The sequence below is a fragment of the Pollicipes pollicipes genome, unplaced genomic scaffold (genome assembly GCF_011947565.3).
Source record: "Pollicipes pollicipes isolate AB1234 unplaced genomic scaffold, Ppol_2.1 Scaffold_6138;HRSCAF=7277_pilon_pilon_pilon, whole genome shotgun sequence".
NCBI classification, from domain to species: domain Eukaryota; kingdom Metazoa; phylum Arthropoda; class Thecostraca; order Pollicipedomorpha; family Pollicipedidae; genus Pollicipes; species Pollicipes pollicipes.
The window spans coordinates 16,367,386-16,384,128 of record NW_023596818.1 but is presented as its reverse complement, the minus strand read 5'-3'; the positions used below and the strand labels follow the sequence as shown (position 1 = coordinate 16,384,128).

General features: G+C 49.4%; 1 protein-coding gene across 1 annotated transcript in view; it reads right to left on the bottom strand.

Annotated features, from left to right (window-relative positions):
• LOC119105966 (nucleolar protein 9) overlaps window positions 1–16,743 on the bottom strand; it is a 31,718-nt gene that overhangs the window by 14,188 nt on the left and 787 nt on the right. The window contains exons 2-7 of the mRNA XM_037229553.1: window positions 16,075–16,301; window positions 15,567–15,873; window positions 15,063–15,400; window positions 10,466–10,591; window positions 9,694–9,876; window positions 9,184–9,327 (exon numbers count right to left, since the gene is read on the bottom strand). Coding sequence (XP_037085448.1) covers window positions 9,184–9,327; window positions 9,694–9,876; window positions 10,466–10,591; window positions 15,063–15,400; window positions 15,567–15,873; window positions 16,075–16,301 — 1,325 coding nt within the window. The remainder of the gene's footprint in view (window positions 1–9,183; window positions 9,328–9,693; window positions 9,877–10,465; window positions 10,592–15,062; window positions 15,401–15,566; window positions 15,874–16,074; window positions 16,302–16,743) is intronic.

Genomic DNA, 16,743 nt, shown 5'->3' with positions numbered 1-16,743 from the left:
ATTTAAACATAATCTGGGCATCTCATACAGATTTCCTGGCAGTTGCTGGTGTTCAGAGGATGACATTCTATGCGTCTACTGGTTCGATAGCTACCCTTCTCTGATCACAAATAATTACGCCGTGATCATGAAACCGTTTGCGTTGACAAAAAATAACATGGACCCCGTTGAAAACAACTATGTGCAATGTGGAATCAACAAATTTAGTTCAGATAGCCATACCAATAAGCTTATATCAAACCAAAACGCATCAAATACGTGCATTTTCCAGCTTGCAAGCCCCATAGCTCGGTATAATCCGCCATCACACTGTCAGGCGTCCACGTCCAGACAGAGTTGCTGGACAAACGCACCCACATAACGAACGCGCTACAACGAGCGAAAAGGGCTCGCTCCCATGTTTCCTTAGACCATGTTTTCATCTTGTATACAAATGATGCGTCAGTGGGTAAGAATGTTATGTTGGAAGAGTACTATATCGCTTCTCGCTTGCCTAATTTGCATTAGTAGTAGTGGGTCGCACGATTTTTTTTTTGGGGGGGGGGGCGGGGGGCTTTTGCAACAATCTCTGTAATCTCAATTAATTTAGCCTGCAACCAAATATTATTTCACATGTATTACGAGAAGCTAAAAACTCTGAGCGCAAAAAGCCACGGGCAAAAATACTCGTAATGGCTACCACCACTCCCTCGTGGTGCCCCACAAATAGCACCCATCCAAATTGACCAAAACTTTGCACAATTATCGCAGCGTGAGCGGAAGATGTTTGGTTGAAGATGATGGAAACTTTTTGTGTGCCCAGCACACAAAAAGGCACGAAATAGATATAAGGAATGCTTCAAAACTTCACTTAGTACACTGAACACGATTCTAAGGCAATCTTAGCCCGCGCCTGGGTGACCGGTTGGATATACTGCGCTCGGGTGGGGATCAATTTGATCCCCCTAAGATCTCAGAAACTAAGGGGGCTAGAGACACCAAATTTACAGGGCGTGTTGACCTGTACGTGAACGCACTTAGATCAAAATTTGAAGTTCCTACATCATGATCTTCAAGCCAAATACGGTCAAACAATGTCAAACTCCAGGTTCGTGTCCAAAGTGCCCCAGAACCTTGATACCTGTTCTAAGCAAAAGGTTACATCCTTATTTAAGGTCAGTGGCCTTGTTTGGCTTTTCGAAGGTCATGGTGGCCAAAATCATACAAGACTGCTTCAAGTTTTGCATTTGGATACGCGGCAAAGATTACGCTAGGCAGTATGGTCCTAAAAACAAACTGTTGACCTGGGTCATTTAGTGGGCTACACTGAACTTTAAAGTCCATGGAAGATGTATAACGCGGTCCCTGTTACTCATGAATTAAAACCGAGCATCAGAAACTTCCATAAACTACAAGACCTAGGGTAATCAACACGTTGGTTTGGACCTTGGTCTGACCCCCACACCCGATCCTAGGTTCATGGATTTTGTTCACTGAGTTGTTGTGCCGTCTAAGAAAGCATCTAAAAGATGCATGGCTTTGTCTTACACTCACTTGTTGCATCATATTGAAAGATACCCCGGGGAACGGACTTCGCTAATTCCATGACCTGACTTTGACTCACCGTAGGTCAGAGACCTTACGAGGTACATCTCATTTTCATACTAAACGATCCACTATTCATTCGTCTACAGCTATGCAAAATTTAGTGCGGCCACGCCGCGCCGTTCGGAAATCCTCCCGAAAAATATTCGGGGGGATCACGCTGAACTTCACCTGAGCGCGTGTTAATCCCTTTGAAGTCAAAAGGTCGTTACATAATATACATTCGGGCATCATTATGCGGAGATTCTTATTCTGCGTGACTTCAGAGCAGGACCTCAACGATATACCTTTGAACATGTCTTTCATAATGGCGTGAGCTAAGTGCACCTGCGGGAACATTATGTATATTGAAACAGATAAGACAGCACTTATATCCGTATTTCCCGTAGAATAATCAGGAGAATGGAAATATATATGGATTGACATTTCGGCTACATGCCTTCATGGAAACGAATATCAGTACTCACTAGTCAAAATCAGTCTACTGACATTCGTTTCGTTAACGACACGTAGACGAAATATCAACCTATCTAGTTTTCCATTTTCCTGGTTGCTCTAAGATGGTTCAAGCTATAAGTGCCGTCTTATCAAGATATCTTTTGGACGATATTTTGATACAACCGAAAGCGAAATGCTTATCGAGATCGAGTTAACGGCGGAATCGGAACATTTGTCAGCCCTCTGAGTGTTTTCAGCAAAGTTAACAACGAAAATCGCAGTCTCGTTTCAAACAAAAAATATATCCTCATCCGTCCTGCGTTTCCCCACCCCAAGACGGCGCGGGACTGCCTCTACAGACCAATACTATACATCTGGTCCGCTGCATGCCAGAGCAGCTCCAACGACATCAGGAAGACCGGATGTCACAACGACTCACACTTCGAAAATACGCAGACCATTTGCAACTACACCCCACATCGCAATTGCATTCGCGGTACTTCATAAATAGCAGGTCAGACTTGGTAATTTCCACAGATGGATTCGGTATATTTGCACTTATTAAAGGTTTTGGTAACTGTGACCTAAGCGTTGCAATGCACACCTGCATATGTATTCGCAAGATAACGTCAGTAGCAGGCCGCGGTGCCATTTTTCCACAGGGATGCCTTGCGCGGACATGACAAAGCCTCCGTCACTGAGCCAAGCCACCTTACGCCTAACGCAAGCCGCTCGGTTCGACCGTACAACATAACAAAGCCTCCGTCACTGAGCCAAGCCACCTTACGCCTAACGCAAGCCGCTCGGTTCGACCGTACAACATAACAAAGCCTCCGTCACTGAGCCAAGCCACCTTACGCCTAACGCAAGCCGCTCGGTTCGACCGTACAACATAACAAAGCTTCCGTCACTGAGCCAAGCCACCTTACGCCTAACGCAAGCCGCTCGGTTCGACCGTACAACATAACAAAGCCTCCGTCACTGAGCCAAGCCACCTTACGCCTAACGCAAGCCGCTCGGTTCGACCGTACAGTCTCAGTGACGGCCCTCGGCCGCCACCGACACTGCCAGACTCTCTCTCTCTCTCTGAGACTGCCAGACTCTCGGGTTGTCTCAACCGACCCTGGTCTTGGTGGTTCGTGTGTTCGGCTTGTCGACCTTTGATCGGCTGGGTAACACAGCTCGCAAACCGAATTTATGACGAGTTAAGCGCCAAATGTAAGTAACAGCTGCGAGAAGCCCGAAGTGTCGTTAAGGCAGTTCTAAAAGCAGGCATCATCATCAGCGGCCACGAAACAGCCGGATATATCCGCGACAATGGATAATACTGTCAAAATGTGAGAACAGAACTCACTTTAAAATTCAAATTCAAGACAGACCTGAACCGCTCAAATTTCGCGAATGTTGCGAAAATGAATCTGTATTAGGCATGGCTGTTCGAATGGCTCCTTTTTCTGTCTTTGGGACGATATAATACATGGGCCGCATGAGCCAGACACGGTGCGTTATCGCTGCCTGCCACGCAACATTGCCAGCTGCCCTGCGATTCACGCCATGATCCTGATGCACTACATCCTGCGAGCTTGAGCTCAGGTGAACCCAGAACATTCAGTCTGTCCATGGGCTTCGTCCACGCGAGCCAAACAACTCCATTTAGGGTGTAAGTTTTTGTGTGGAACGTTTTAAGGATGTTCTTGGCAGGAGCCAACGCGGTTTACATTCGGCGACGAAAAACCTTAGGCGCCACCCACTACAATCAACGCGAAATCCGCCAGTGAGATATATCAGCTCGAACAGAATCCCTCCAGTTTAACGAACGCGCTGTGTGAAAGGGTGGGGCATGTTTTGACAAAATCCGACCACAACATGGCCGCCGCCAGAGTCCCGACGTCGGGCTGCCGCCGTTGCCCAGACAACAGACGAAGCGTCTTCTTATCCTGCGGCGCCGGGTGCAGTTCTCACACGCGTTTTGGTTGGTCCAGCCGACCACGCCCGAGTGGTGTGACCGGTGCGATGAAGCGTCCAGATGGTCACCAGCGACAGGGACAGGTCATATCGGGGTATTTCCCGAAATACAAATATCCATAAGCTGTCTACGGCTACGAGATGGGAGGGACGGATGACAAGCGAAGAAAAATGGCAATGTGGTTGGGATTAATAGACCGGATGACATGGAATTGGTGCTTGATTCTAAAAACGCACGAATACCTTTATTCTGGACTCACGTTCTTCACCATTGTGCGTCCTGAAGTCGCCAAATTCCAGAGAGCAGCATAAATGTAGTCTCAAGGCAGTAATATCGCCCGTAGGTACAGTCATTTGCACAAGCATGGCAACACTGACACAATGATTGAGACCTTGCCAGGCCGTGGGTACATTAGGCCCTCCATATTTACATTGAGAACTCTCATAATACTGCGCACAGGCTGCTAAGACATACGTTTCCGTTATACATACAACAAGCCAGATGAGCCGCGATTGTGCTGACATTTGTTGCAGTACGTATCGGCCGGGAAGGCTTGGGACGGCATGGGATGCGGCATGGGACGGGCGAGCCGTTGTCAGTCGAGCGAGCTATCGATTCCAGTTATTTGCTGGATGAGGCAAAACTTAAGCTAATAGAGTGCACAGCTTTGGGAATCCAGGTCAACGGGGTCGAGCAATGCGCTCGTTGGGAAGTCCAACTTTGATGAGTGTTTGGCAGGCAGAGGTTCATCGCTGTAAAATCTGCACGTCAATTTCACATCTCACCTGACTCGCAAACTGGTTGGCTATAGCTTGCTACGGCTTGGTGAATGCGACAACAGCATTACAAAAAATATTTTGGGTTAGACATCTGCTAAACAGGACTGGGCTACGCACTTGTGTGTTTTCATGACCCATCCTTTCTCGGTTCACACGGGAGCGAGCTGCATTCGAGACCAGGTTCGGCAAGGGTGGCATGCGCCGCCTGCCGCTAAACTGCCAACGCGCCTAAGCCTCGGGCAAATTTGAAATCGCTTCGTGATTTGTGGATGATACATTTGCATTCGTATTTGTACTGGCGCGCGGTAACCCAAACGAAAACGTGGCTAATGCTGCCCAGAATTACGTTATTAGATACAGACACACACTCACCATTGCGTGCAATTCCCCGACAACGCATACCAGAAAGGTAGAGGTACGCTAGTCGTACGTTATCCGGTCACGTGCGATTGGGCTACACCATTATACAGCTCATATCGCGCTTTTATCTGCCCTCGTTGCAAGATCCCACACCAGTTCTCAAAATACCCAAAGACGGGCAAATCCACGGCTTGTACCCAGCAGCACGTGAGTGGTTTCACATATTGATCCATACTAACAAATGCAACTTTTGCACGTTTTCTTCTAAACGAGGCCGTTGTTACGCAAAATCAGTTTGGGGGAGGACTAACCAGGGGAGGAATGACCATTCACACCACTAAAATGCACCAACCAATGGGGTTCTCACCGGATTTGGCCAAGTTTCTTTTGAAAAATGGGGATAGAGGTGGGGGGAGGGGGCATGGAGGGGGGGGGGGGGAGAGCCTCTCCCGACTGAATAAGAAACTACACCCCAGTTCCCATGTCAAAACATGTTGGTCTCGTGTCGATGGTACACTGCACAGGGTCGTCGAGGTCTGAGCACCACTTCGACACGTGTTGTGCAGCTTTTCGCAGTCAACAAACTTTAATCTCCCGTGCTAACTGGATGACGAAAGTCCACATTTTGTTCCAGCTGCAGTGTTGCAGAGCAGTCACACCTGGCCGAACAGCCTGTACTCAAATGCGTAAAAATGTGTGGAACACAGCTTCTAAAGGATCCCAGGTTTGTTGCTGAAATCTGCATCAGTGGTGGTGCGGACTGCGATCAGTGGTGGTGCGAACTGCGATCGGTGACGGTGCGAACTGGGATTAGTGGTGGTGCAAACTGTGATCGGTGACGGTGCGGACAGGGATTGGTGGTGGTGCCAACTGCGATCGGTGACGGTGCGAACTGGGATCAGTGGCGGTGCGAACTGTGATCGGTGACGGTGCGAACTGGGATTAGTGGTGGTGCGAACTGGGATCAATGGTAGTGCGAACTGGGATCAGTGGCGGTGCAGAGTGCGATCAGTGGTGGTGTAAACTGGGATTGGTGGTGGTGCGAACTGGGATTAGTGGCGGTGCGACTTGCGATCGGTGGCGGTGCGAACTGGGATCAGTGGCAGTGCGAACTGGGATCAGTGTCGGTACGGATTGCGACCAGTAGTGGCAAAGATTTTCGCTTCTAGACGGCGTGACGGCCGGGTGGGGCCGACCCCAGATCAAGCTAAGCTGTAGCCCGTTCGAGCTGCCAGTGCTACTCCTGCTCAGCAGGACACGTACGGCACTTGGCTCAGCCCGCCACCTACTCCTGCTCAGCAGGACACGTGTGACACTTGGCAAGGTCCGCCACCTCGCTTGATGGTAGGTTAGCTCGATGGGAACATTTGTGAAAATCTGGATGACGAAAGTGGGAAAAGTAGCCGACAAGTGTCATGAAACAACACTAGGCAAGGAAAGCAGGAAGGGTGCCGATGGTGTAGTAGTTATCGCGCCTGCGGAACTACTGCGCGTGGGGGCAACCAGCAGTAGGGGGTTCCATTCCCCGCGGTGCCCGCCCTTCCCGCCAGGGTGAGAGGCAGGCGGTACCGTATAACCTCAGCAGCTGAGCGCGTCATAAAGCCCCAATGACACAAACACACGACACACACAAAGCGGGCATATATTAGATCCTTCTGGCTCCTGACTTGATAAATGCAAGCCGATGTGCTTAATCATTAAATGTCAGCAAAGGCTGGGCTTTGAAGAACTGCCAAACTGGGAGCACCTACCAGTGACAAGTCTGAAAAAATCGTCGTTAGCTCCGTAAACGTTCTGTGGCTGCAATTACAGAGTTTCGGGCAAAGCAAAGTGACGCAGGGGCAATGTGCATCGTCCCAGTGAAGTAAAATGAAACACAACGAGATGAATACACCCAGTGTCTAAAAATCGGAATAAATACTTTTGCAGCAAAATGCACATCCAGTCTACGTGTCAGTTGAATGATGAACGAAAGAGCGCAGCTGGACAACATCAATGCTCAATAGTCGTCTCAGTGAAAACGGTGAGGCAAATACACTGAATTACTTGTTTCAAAAGAAAAATCGTCTCCCGCCAAGTGGCCATTTCATCACGCGAGCCATGATCCCGTACTTTTCAGCTGTCCAGCATGCCAACAATGAAATGTATGATTATCCGGCTCTTCCTTCACTTCAAACTTTATCAAACGATGCGCTCTAGGCGTTGGTGTACGTTGTAGCTGTAGTAAAGCACGCAAAAACATTTAAGTTTGGCGCTGTAGGCCACTGATGGGTTACGTGGAAACGGCGTGAGCGCCTTCCGTAACACGTGAGTAAAAATATCGCGCGATCGTCGGAGGTTTCACGTGATTTTACAAAATCAAAGGTAGCTCACAAACATCGCGTGACCGAGCGATGCGAGCACTACAGGCAGCGCACAACAGAAGTCGGCGATTTCCGTTTCCGAACGAGTTCTTGGCTGGCAAGCTGATTGAGGTCAAGGGTTTTCAGCCTATAACAGCCACGATCTGAGACAGTGCAGTGTCGATCGATTCGCTGTCACTCACAATTCGCTGGTTAGGAAAAGCATTGGTAATGTCGTCCGTTCCCATGCGTTGCTTCTTTGCTCAGTTCATCCCACTGTTAAGCATATTCGGTTCTCAATTTTCGGTCTGATTTTCGTTCTCGGTTTTTCAGTTTCGATTCAGGGTATTACGCATGAGCAGCCATTTACTCGTGAGCCACACCAAAGATGATCGTTGAGATGTCTTATCAAACATTGCAACACAAGGGCTTGTTTCGCCACACGAACAAGCGGCAATGCCAACAGCAATAGCTCCGCCGTAACGACATAACATTGACTGTGTCTCAGCAGCATGAAGTGGATCTCACCTAGCTGAAGCGTAGCCAGAAGTTTCCCCGCGAGGGGAGGGTTAATGTCATTTTTTTCGAAATCCTACCGTTTTGGACGTAACCTCACGGTTCAGAAGCCATGGCCACGGTTCGCCCCCCCCCCCCCCCCGCCTTTGGCTACTATATATTCTTAAGTTGTGGTTCATGTCCACTTTTTTGCACGAAGAGCTGGCACCAATGTCTTTTTCACCTGCTTTAAAAATGCATACGAAAAATGTCTCCCTGCTCAAGACCAAAACACAGCCATCTCTCTCGCTTGTGCCGGTACCGGCCGGGCTGGAATTCATGGCAACGATCGTCGCAACCGTTGAGCCCGTTGTATGTGCAAATTTCACCGCAGCCGTATGTGCTGTGCATATAACCAAAGAAATGCGGACAGGCAGATGGATATACGGACAGACGTGCGCTAGGAAATTGAGAAACATGAGAAACTGTTAGAATTACATGATTTTCTGTTCGAAAATCATAGGGGGAAACTGTTGGAATTTGGCTTTAACTCCCATGTATGGCGCACGGTAAAACGTTTGAGAAAAAAACAACCACCGGGAAATGTTGGAGATAGACACCATTCACCAGCATGATATTTACAATTCTTAGAAAGCTTACTCACCTGAATGCACATTTTTATCTTTATAGGCTGTCCATGGTCTCCAGCCTCATGACAAGCAAAGCAGAGGTCATTTCGGGTATACCATATTCCAAATAGAAACAACAGCAGCCTTCCGGCAACCTTTATCTTCGTAACCACGCTAATTCAAATCAACCATGCGCAAATAATATCGGATGGTGCCAACGACAGCACACCACGTACAAAGATCGCCAACAAATACTTTGCCGACTCGAAAGCAGACAGGTGATCGGTGAAGTCTCAGTGTCAACCTTCTCGTGCGTAGCCCTTGAAAGGGCCGACTGACGGGAATGGAGGGTCGGGAGAAGACAGTAGCGTGCCAGTTTTTTTTTTACTGAATTCCATATGGGCATCTCGCTAAAGCTGTACTGGTAATCTCCATCCCTGTCACCAAACAGGTGTCACGAGCCATGTGTTTTCCCTCGCCTTTCGTGACGTTTGCAACCAAATGGGGAAAACGCTAGTGAAGTCTGCACCGACTACAAGCTCGATGGCCACTGTTTTCCACAAGCGGAACAACTCCCGATTCAACAGTACCTTCAGTATCTCCAACAGACGTGTTTTGCCCTTGTCTCCCATGTGCTGTGACGTCACGAGTGCGTCAATCACGTGGCTTCCGGCGGGCGACTGGAGGACGGCCACTAGCTGATCGGCGCGCAAGCTCAGGAAACTCGTGATCAGCTGGCGGGCACAGCCAAGTGACGTCATCCAAGTGTTCCTTTAAGATGATAATGAAACACCAGATTGATGAGGTTTCGAAGGCCTTTCAAAACCGCACGTTTTAAAAGGTATGAAAGCGAGCCAATAAGGCAACTGGTGTGTACGGCAGGATTTTGGCGCGGTCGACAAGTTCACGATAAACAGGTGGTTGAAGAAAGTATCATGACATGCGTCTGACATTTGGGAAAGCAAAGCACCGCACCATCTAACACTTGCCCAAATATTACCAACACTCGCAAGCTTCTCTGAGATCGGGCGGTCACAACGCAAACCGTCAGCCACAATCACAGAGCCGCGCCTGGCAGCACATCGCATCTGGCACCGCACCTTGGTCGGCTTGGAGAACTTCAGCATGGCCTGAAGCAGCAGCGAGCCGTCCATGGCGATCTCGACGGACGCCAGGCGACCCTGAAGGCGCTGGAACTCTGTCCAGGTGGTGCGGTACAGGACGCAGGGGGCCAGCTGCGGCGCCCGCTCCGCCGACTCGCAGTCACAGAGACGCGCCGCCAGCTAAGGCACGCCGGGGTCAGGCGGGGTCAGATCAGGTCGGGCGGGGTCAGATCAGGTCAGGCGGGGTCAGCTCAGATCAGGCGGGGTCATGTCATTTCAAGCGGGGTCAGACCAGGTCAACCGGGGTCAGATCGGTTCAGGCGAGTCAGATCAGGTCAGATCAAGTCGTGCGGGTCAGATCAGGTCAGGCGAGGTCTGATGGGATCAGATGGGGTCAGAAAGCGGTGGCAGTGAGGTCCGACGTTAATATGAGAACCACTCGTGACGCATTACTAAAATCTTAGAACACGGGGATCTGTGCCCGAACACAACGCAGTGGCAGCTGGCCTGGTAAGGTTGACCTGGCACTGGCCGGCCGTGTCTCGGCATCGCACGTTTTGAAAATATCTCTAAGCATACCTGGCTGATAAAAAATGACTCGTGTTATGCATTATAAATGGTCTTAACACTGCGCTCGATAAAGAATGCTCTTGTGGTTCAGCTCCAGACATTGCATCGTGCATTTCACCCTGACCTAGCGAGCCTGGTGCCTGAGCCACGCTCCACCCCAGTTGGACCCGGCGACTAACCCAGCCCTGGCCGCCCTCACCTTCATCAGCCGGGCCTGGTGGCTGTGGAGCCGCACACAGGCCAGCGCCAGCGCCGTGGGCACGCGGGTGGTGGTCCACCAGCCGGTCGCTGGATCGGCCTCCAGCTCCTCTAGCACCGACTCCAGCTGTCGTCGGGGGGGGGGGGGAGTCAGTCGTGCGGGCGAAGGCAAAGAGCCCACTCTCCTGATTCGGCGGGGGGGGGGGGGTGAGACAGTGCAAAACCGTGGCGCGAGATGCGGAGATCGTGAGAACACGACAACATTGCACGTGGATCAGATCATGTTAAGCAGACAGCACTATCACAAGAAAGCCGTTTTCGAATCACTGCCCTTTATCATTCTGCGGCTGAACCGAGCCTCGTCAAGTCACGAATATGTTAATCCACCTCGCATGGGAATTGTTCGCCCAGCAAACACGACCATACACCTTTTATGACGAGCCACAGTAATGACGCCCGACTCTTGAGTACGGGCTACACACGCAGGCACTGGTGCATTCGGGTACTTGAGGCACCGCAAATACTGGCCAATTCAGTGGATGGACGGCTTTGTCTGGGCGGCTTACACTTTGCCAGGCTTTACCACTCGGTGACATGGACACTCGTCTCCAAAGGAGTGAACACCTTATTTCACTACTGCTGGAGTCCCAACGCTGCGGGTGCCGCGAATTTAAGGCAAAAATTTTGAATAGGTTCATGATTACCATGTGAGACCGAGAAAAACTACGTGCGTTAAGTATGGGGAATATGAAGTCATCGCGCTAAATGTTTGTGGCAGATGGTCACATATGACAATTAATCGGTCGATTTCAAATTATGTGACAGGGAGCAGTCAACTCACGGGTTGCAATCCAAAACTGGCAGACACATAGGGAGAAACACCAAGTACTAATTTTGGAAAAAATTTGATTGTCGAAGTAAACACCCACCGCCAGCTTACACCCTGTGCTCCGGTTTAACTCTAGCTGTCATGGCACTGCAAGCAAGGTTGCCCATCCAGCCCGTCTTAACAGCACCTAACCAAAAGTTACGTATGATTATGGACAGAACAATAACAAAAAGCCTTGTGGTGTCTTAAAATAGAGTATGAAAAACAGGGCGACAAAACACACAAATTTAGATTCCACTTGAAAACATCGTATCATATCTGGTCGTTATTCCTTTCACAATCATGAGCTCGAGATTCAGCCTGCCGCTTAAAGGGAATGTTTCACATCTGAAGATATTGAAAAGCAAGCATCAGATATGATGAAGCAACCTCACCTATAACTATGAACATACTTTTTACGTGAAAAAGACTGGTTTAGACAGCACAACTCTCTGTTTGGAAATATGCTCCTCGATGCGTCATGGTTTGATTACGTCATCGTATCTTGCACAACATTGATTAAGAGAAAATTGACACCAGTGTCTGAAAATCCCGCCCACGAAAACCAGATACGAACGCCTCGACAATTTCATTTTTTTGGCTTTGATCGCCCCATGACTTATGGAACGGCAGGATTTGAATGACGTTATTCTAACGCCACTAATGCCAAAGTGACCTTGAAATAATCTTCCCAATGTACCCTTCCTTATTTTCGCGGGCGCGCGGCCCAGAAACTAGAGGGCTTTGCAGGGCAGGACTATGAACAGCACCAAAAGGTCTTTAAGATGGCTATTTCAGTTGAAAACCCCATATAAATGTGGAACGTTCCCTTTAATCTACCGGACTTTGTGTCGTTCCACCGGCCCACCCTGGCTCGGTCAGTCACGTTCAGGACGGACTTATATTGTCGCAACCATTAATTACGGCGTTATGCAGTTTCCAAGAACAGATAGCACGACCATTCAAAAGTTGTGGTCTAAAATTTCAAGGCGTTTGCATGCCAGCGGTTTATTGGGAGCAGTTTGCTGACAGCGCCAAGAGGTTTCGGCCCCTCCATTCGAATAACCTGGTAAATGTGACATTTGTAACAAAGTGAGAAGCAGCGACAGCGATAATCAAATCATACAAGATGGCGGTCGCTCGCCGATACCCCCGCCGTCTGACCCGACCACCTGGACCAAAAGCTGGCGAGCGGGTACGGAGACGCGCCACAAAACTGGCTCTGCTTAAAAGCGCGGAATACCGTGTGATCGACCTGCCAGCACTGTACTACAGACGGCGCCGAGCGGATGCGATAGCTGTTTACCGGCTACTCGATGAACCGGTTGATCTTCTCCCGGATGACTTTTTCACACTAGTCACAACTCGTGCTACAAGGGGACATTCTTGGAAGCTACAGAAACTGCACGCGGTCATCGGGATCAGGAGAAATGACGTCAGCGTCCGAGTCATGAAGGCCTGGACGAGTGCGCTCTTTTACTGGGAGTGGCGTATTTGTGAACAGTGAACCGGTTCAAAGCGAGCCTTGATAAACAGCGATCCTATCTGGGGACTGGCCTCTCCATTCACGGCTAGCGCCCAGGAGTCTGGGCAACGGGACGAATCGACAGAGCCGGGCTCTACAAGTTATCTGACCTTAACGGCGCCGTGTCCAGCATCGTACCGTATCACAAAGGAGCTGCAAAGTGAGGAGAGAAGGACGCATTTTGACGGCGGAGAAAACGGACAATCCCACAGGGAAGCGTCGGTTGATATGCGTCGCCGACCACGCGCATTCTAACGTAGTCAATAATCGACCCGTTTTGGCGTTTTTAGGGTTGATGTCAGACCTCCGAGATCAGAGCTAATAAATGCTTGCAACTAACCGTTGAGCCGTTCACGATCATATTGCTGGCCCCTGGGACCCACCGTGCATGACACCGAATAGGGCCCATGGTCGAAATGTCTGTAAGCAGCAGCCTGGCTCCCTCGCGAGTTACTTCCACAGCACGGCCTATAGGCCATCAGCCAGGATCAACGCGGCCACCGTAACCCACCGTCTCGCTGGCTCGCCGTAACACGTACACGACGTGCATGTAGTGGCCAAACGTACACATGTACTGCGAATTCTAAGACAATGATCGACCCAGTAATGAACCAGGCGCGCCAGTAAGCGGCCGGGACGCGGTCGATGCCACCTCTTGGAGAGTCGAGATCGAACACATGCCGCTGTGGCGTAATCCAAGGGAGAGCGTAATGGCCGAGAGTTTAGCGCCTCCAGCTCCTACGCGGGGGTCGGGGTTCCGACCCCGGTTGCGCCATGGCTCCTCAACGTTGTGAACTCTGTTACTGACGCTCCCTAAAACGATGAGCGACGACGTGCGTTGCGTCCCTCCGATAAAATTGCGTGAAACGAGACTGGGCCATACAAATTACCGCGCATTCAGCCCACTGCCCCGTGACCATTATCTCAAGAAAACTATCTGCGCTTTTCGCAAGATCTTTGTTTAGCTACCGCAAGCACAAATAGCTGAAAACACTTGCAAGCTGCGTTCGTAGTCCAAACTGCCTAATGTGGGCACACTATTACGGTCCACATTTACATAGAACGAGTTTTGACCTGGGCACGCGAATGCTGCATCAGTGCGCATCTGCATGTTGAAATGATGAAAGCACAGAATTCACAGCGAATTGATTAGACGCACTGATATGGGTTCGAGTCCTTTCGCGGCCGAGCCGCCTGGTTACCAGCCACGTGTCGGAAGGTCGCTCCTCGACTGTTCTCAGCGCTTCTCAAGGCCTACCGTGAACCAGCCCATTGGCTTGCATGGGTAAGTTCCTGAGTTTCGGCATCACTTACACGGTAATTGGGAACTCCCGCGTTTGTTGCCACTCTGCTCATTCCTGGATACAAGGCGTCTACTGCTCCACATTGCAAATTCATTAGCCTTTCAGCGCCGTTCAATGTAACGTGAACTTATTAGTGAATATTTACTTCGGGGTCAAAGTTGTGACTTCTGCAATTCGGTCACGCACCCAAGCCCACCACCACAAACACCAACCCACTCACCACAAAAAGCCTGTGTCGTTAGATCGGTGAATATCGTGGGATCAGTTAGAGCGCACGTCTTAAAACGGTCTCTTAATCGTGTCCTTTTGCATCTGTAAAATTGTCATTAAATGCCTTGGGCATTCTCGTTCCGTGTAAATTGACGTAACGGAACAGTCAATCTAACACCGGAATGTGTTCAGAGCACTCCTGATTGATCCCACACCGGGATGTGCAAAATGATCCCGATCAGATGCAGTGCACCAACAATGCTGTCTTTAGGCGCCCTAATGTCTTCACTAATTCAGTGTCCATCGGGTACCCAAGGCCTAATCCCATATTTGAGCTAGACAGACTTTGAGCGACACGACTCCAGCAATTCAGGGTGGTCACAATTTAACCTCGAAAGAACCGAAAAGAATGTATCACAGCGTAGTTACTTCCAATACGACCTTTGGTAGCAATAATAAGGTGTGCCAATAGTGCAGTGGTTAACGCGTCTGCGATAACCACTGCGCGTCTGTGAAACCAGAGGTACAGGGTTCGATTCTCCGCGGTACCTACCCTTCCTGCCAGGGTGAGAGGCAGGCGACGTCATATAGCCTCAGCATATGAGCACGTCGTAAAGCCGCAATGGCACCGTAGCAATAACAGACACTTTCACTACGACCCCTGCCAAACATTTTCCATATGTGTACTTACAGCTTCGGCACCAGGGCAAGCTTCCACCAGTCGCTGGACCGAAATCGACGACACATTTTCCTGCATCAGGGTCCGTAACCGGCCTCGGTAATATTTCCTATATAGCTTCTGAAATATGTCTTCCTCACAGCTCACTAACGCCGCCTCGAGGACCCGCAGCAGACTCTCGTTTTCGAACACAGATGGCAGCACCGTGGGGTCCTCTGGGATGGAGCCACCGAAGTACAGCTTGCTGAGGCGCTTGATTAATTTTCTGCTCAGTTTCAGCATAGGTAGCGTGTAAAGGATGTTGAGAACCAGTTGCACAACAGTCGAGAAGTTCTGATCAGCTAGACACTCTGCAATGAGAAGAGAATGTTCAGGGTGCAACTGTCACATACAAAGTTTGGGAGTACACATGACTGAAAACATTTGGACAAGTGGCAACCACACAAAACATTAAAACACCCTACAGTGACAGCAGCTTAAAGGTGCACTCATCGCCTCAGTGGAATGGTGTCATACCTCCCAATCCCTCCAGGTTTTTCACCGCCTTCGCCATCTCCACGAACTTCTCAGTGAAGCTAGGTGGCGTCTTTTGCTTGTCTAGCAGCACGGGCTGAGCATCACGGCTCTTCCAGCGCTGCTGCTGGCTGCTGCGGCTGCGCGTCAGTTGCTGAGGTGCCCGGCAGCCAGCCAGACACTCCAGGCAGGTGCGCAGCACATGGGAGCCATACTGGTGGCCAGCCAGAGCTGGGAGGCGTTCCTGGAGCTGCTCGGCAGATGTTAGCACCCATGTCTCCAGGTCGCTATGGAGGCTTGATGTCCCTGCCTGGAATATAAGTGGAATGAGCATGTTACCTGATGTCAGTATGCTACCTTTATACCATAGCTAGAATAATTATAACTCTCTTCATCCAGCAAGGATGATTAGTTCATTATCTTGGTTTTCCTTACAGAGCAGGTAGAATTGCATGTAATATTACATAGAAACATAAGATTACTACACACTGCAAACATCATAAGTGCTTACCTGTACTCTGCATGTCATACTTAGGAGAAGTGTCTGTAGAACATGACTGGCAAATTGGTCTTCACTTAGTTCTGTGATGCATTGGTAGAGTGCAGCAGCAAATGGCAACAAAGCTTCATCACTGACAGTTGGAATCAGTTGCTCCACAATCTGGGAGGCCAAACTGTTCTTGACAAGTGGTACTTCTTCTCCACTTGTCTGGGAGAACACATTCTGGATGAACAGCTCTGAAATGATGGTGTTGAATTAAGAAATTAATTTTGAAGTCTTTCAAACACACAGCAACAAAATGTACTAAGCATAGGCATCCAGCAGGTTGTGAAAAAGGAAAACTTATCATTTCTCATCAAATATTTACAAAATAAATTGCTGTAAAGTAAAAAGAAATAAATAAAATTGCCCATTCATAAGACATGTAGAATATCTTTCTGTAATTTATCATCCTTCCCCTCCTCTCCTGGCAAACCACTGGTTACAATGGGCATACCACTCCCTGATAACACTGTGTTGAACATGATGTAAATATGTCTAGCAAATAATTAAGCTAGAGGTGGGATGCAAAGGCAGGTCAGGAGCTTGCCCTGATAGGAAGCTAACAGTACCCAGTTTTAGGCTTGCACAATGGAAAAATAGACTTAAGCATGATTTGCAACCACAGCTAAGCATGAT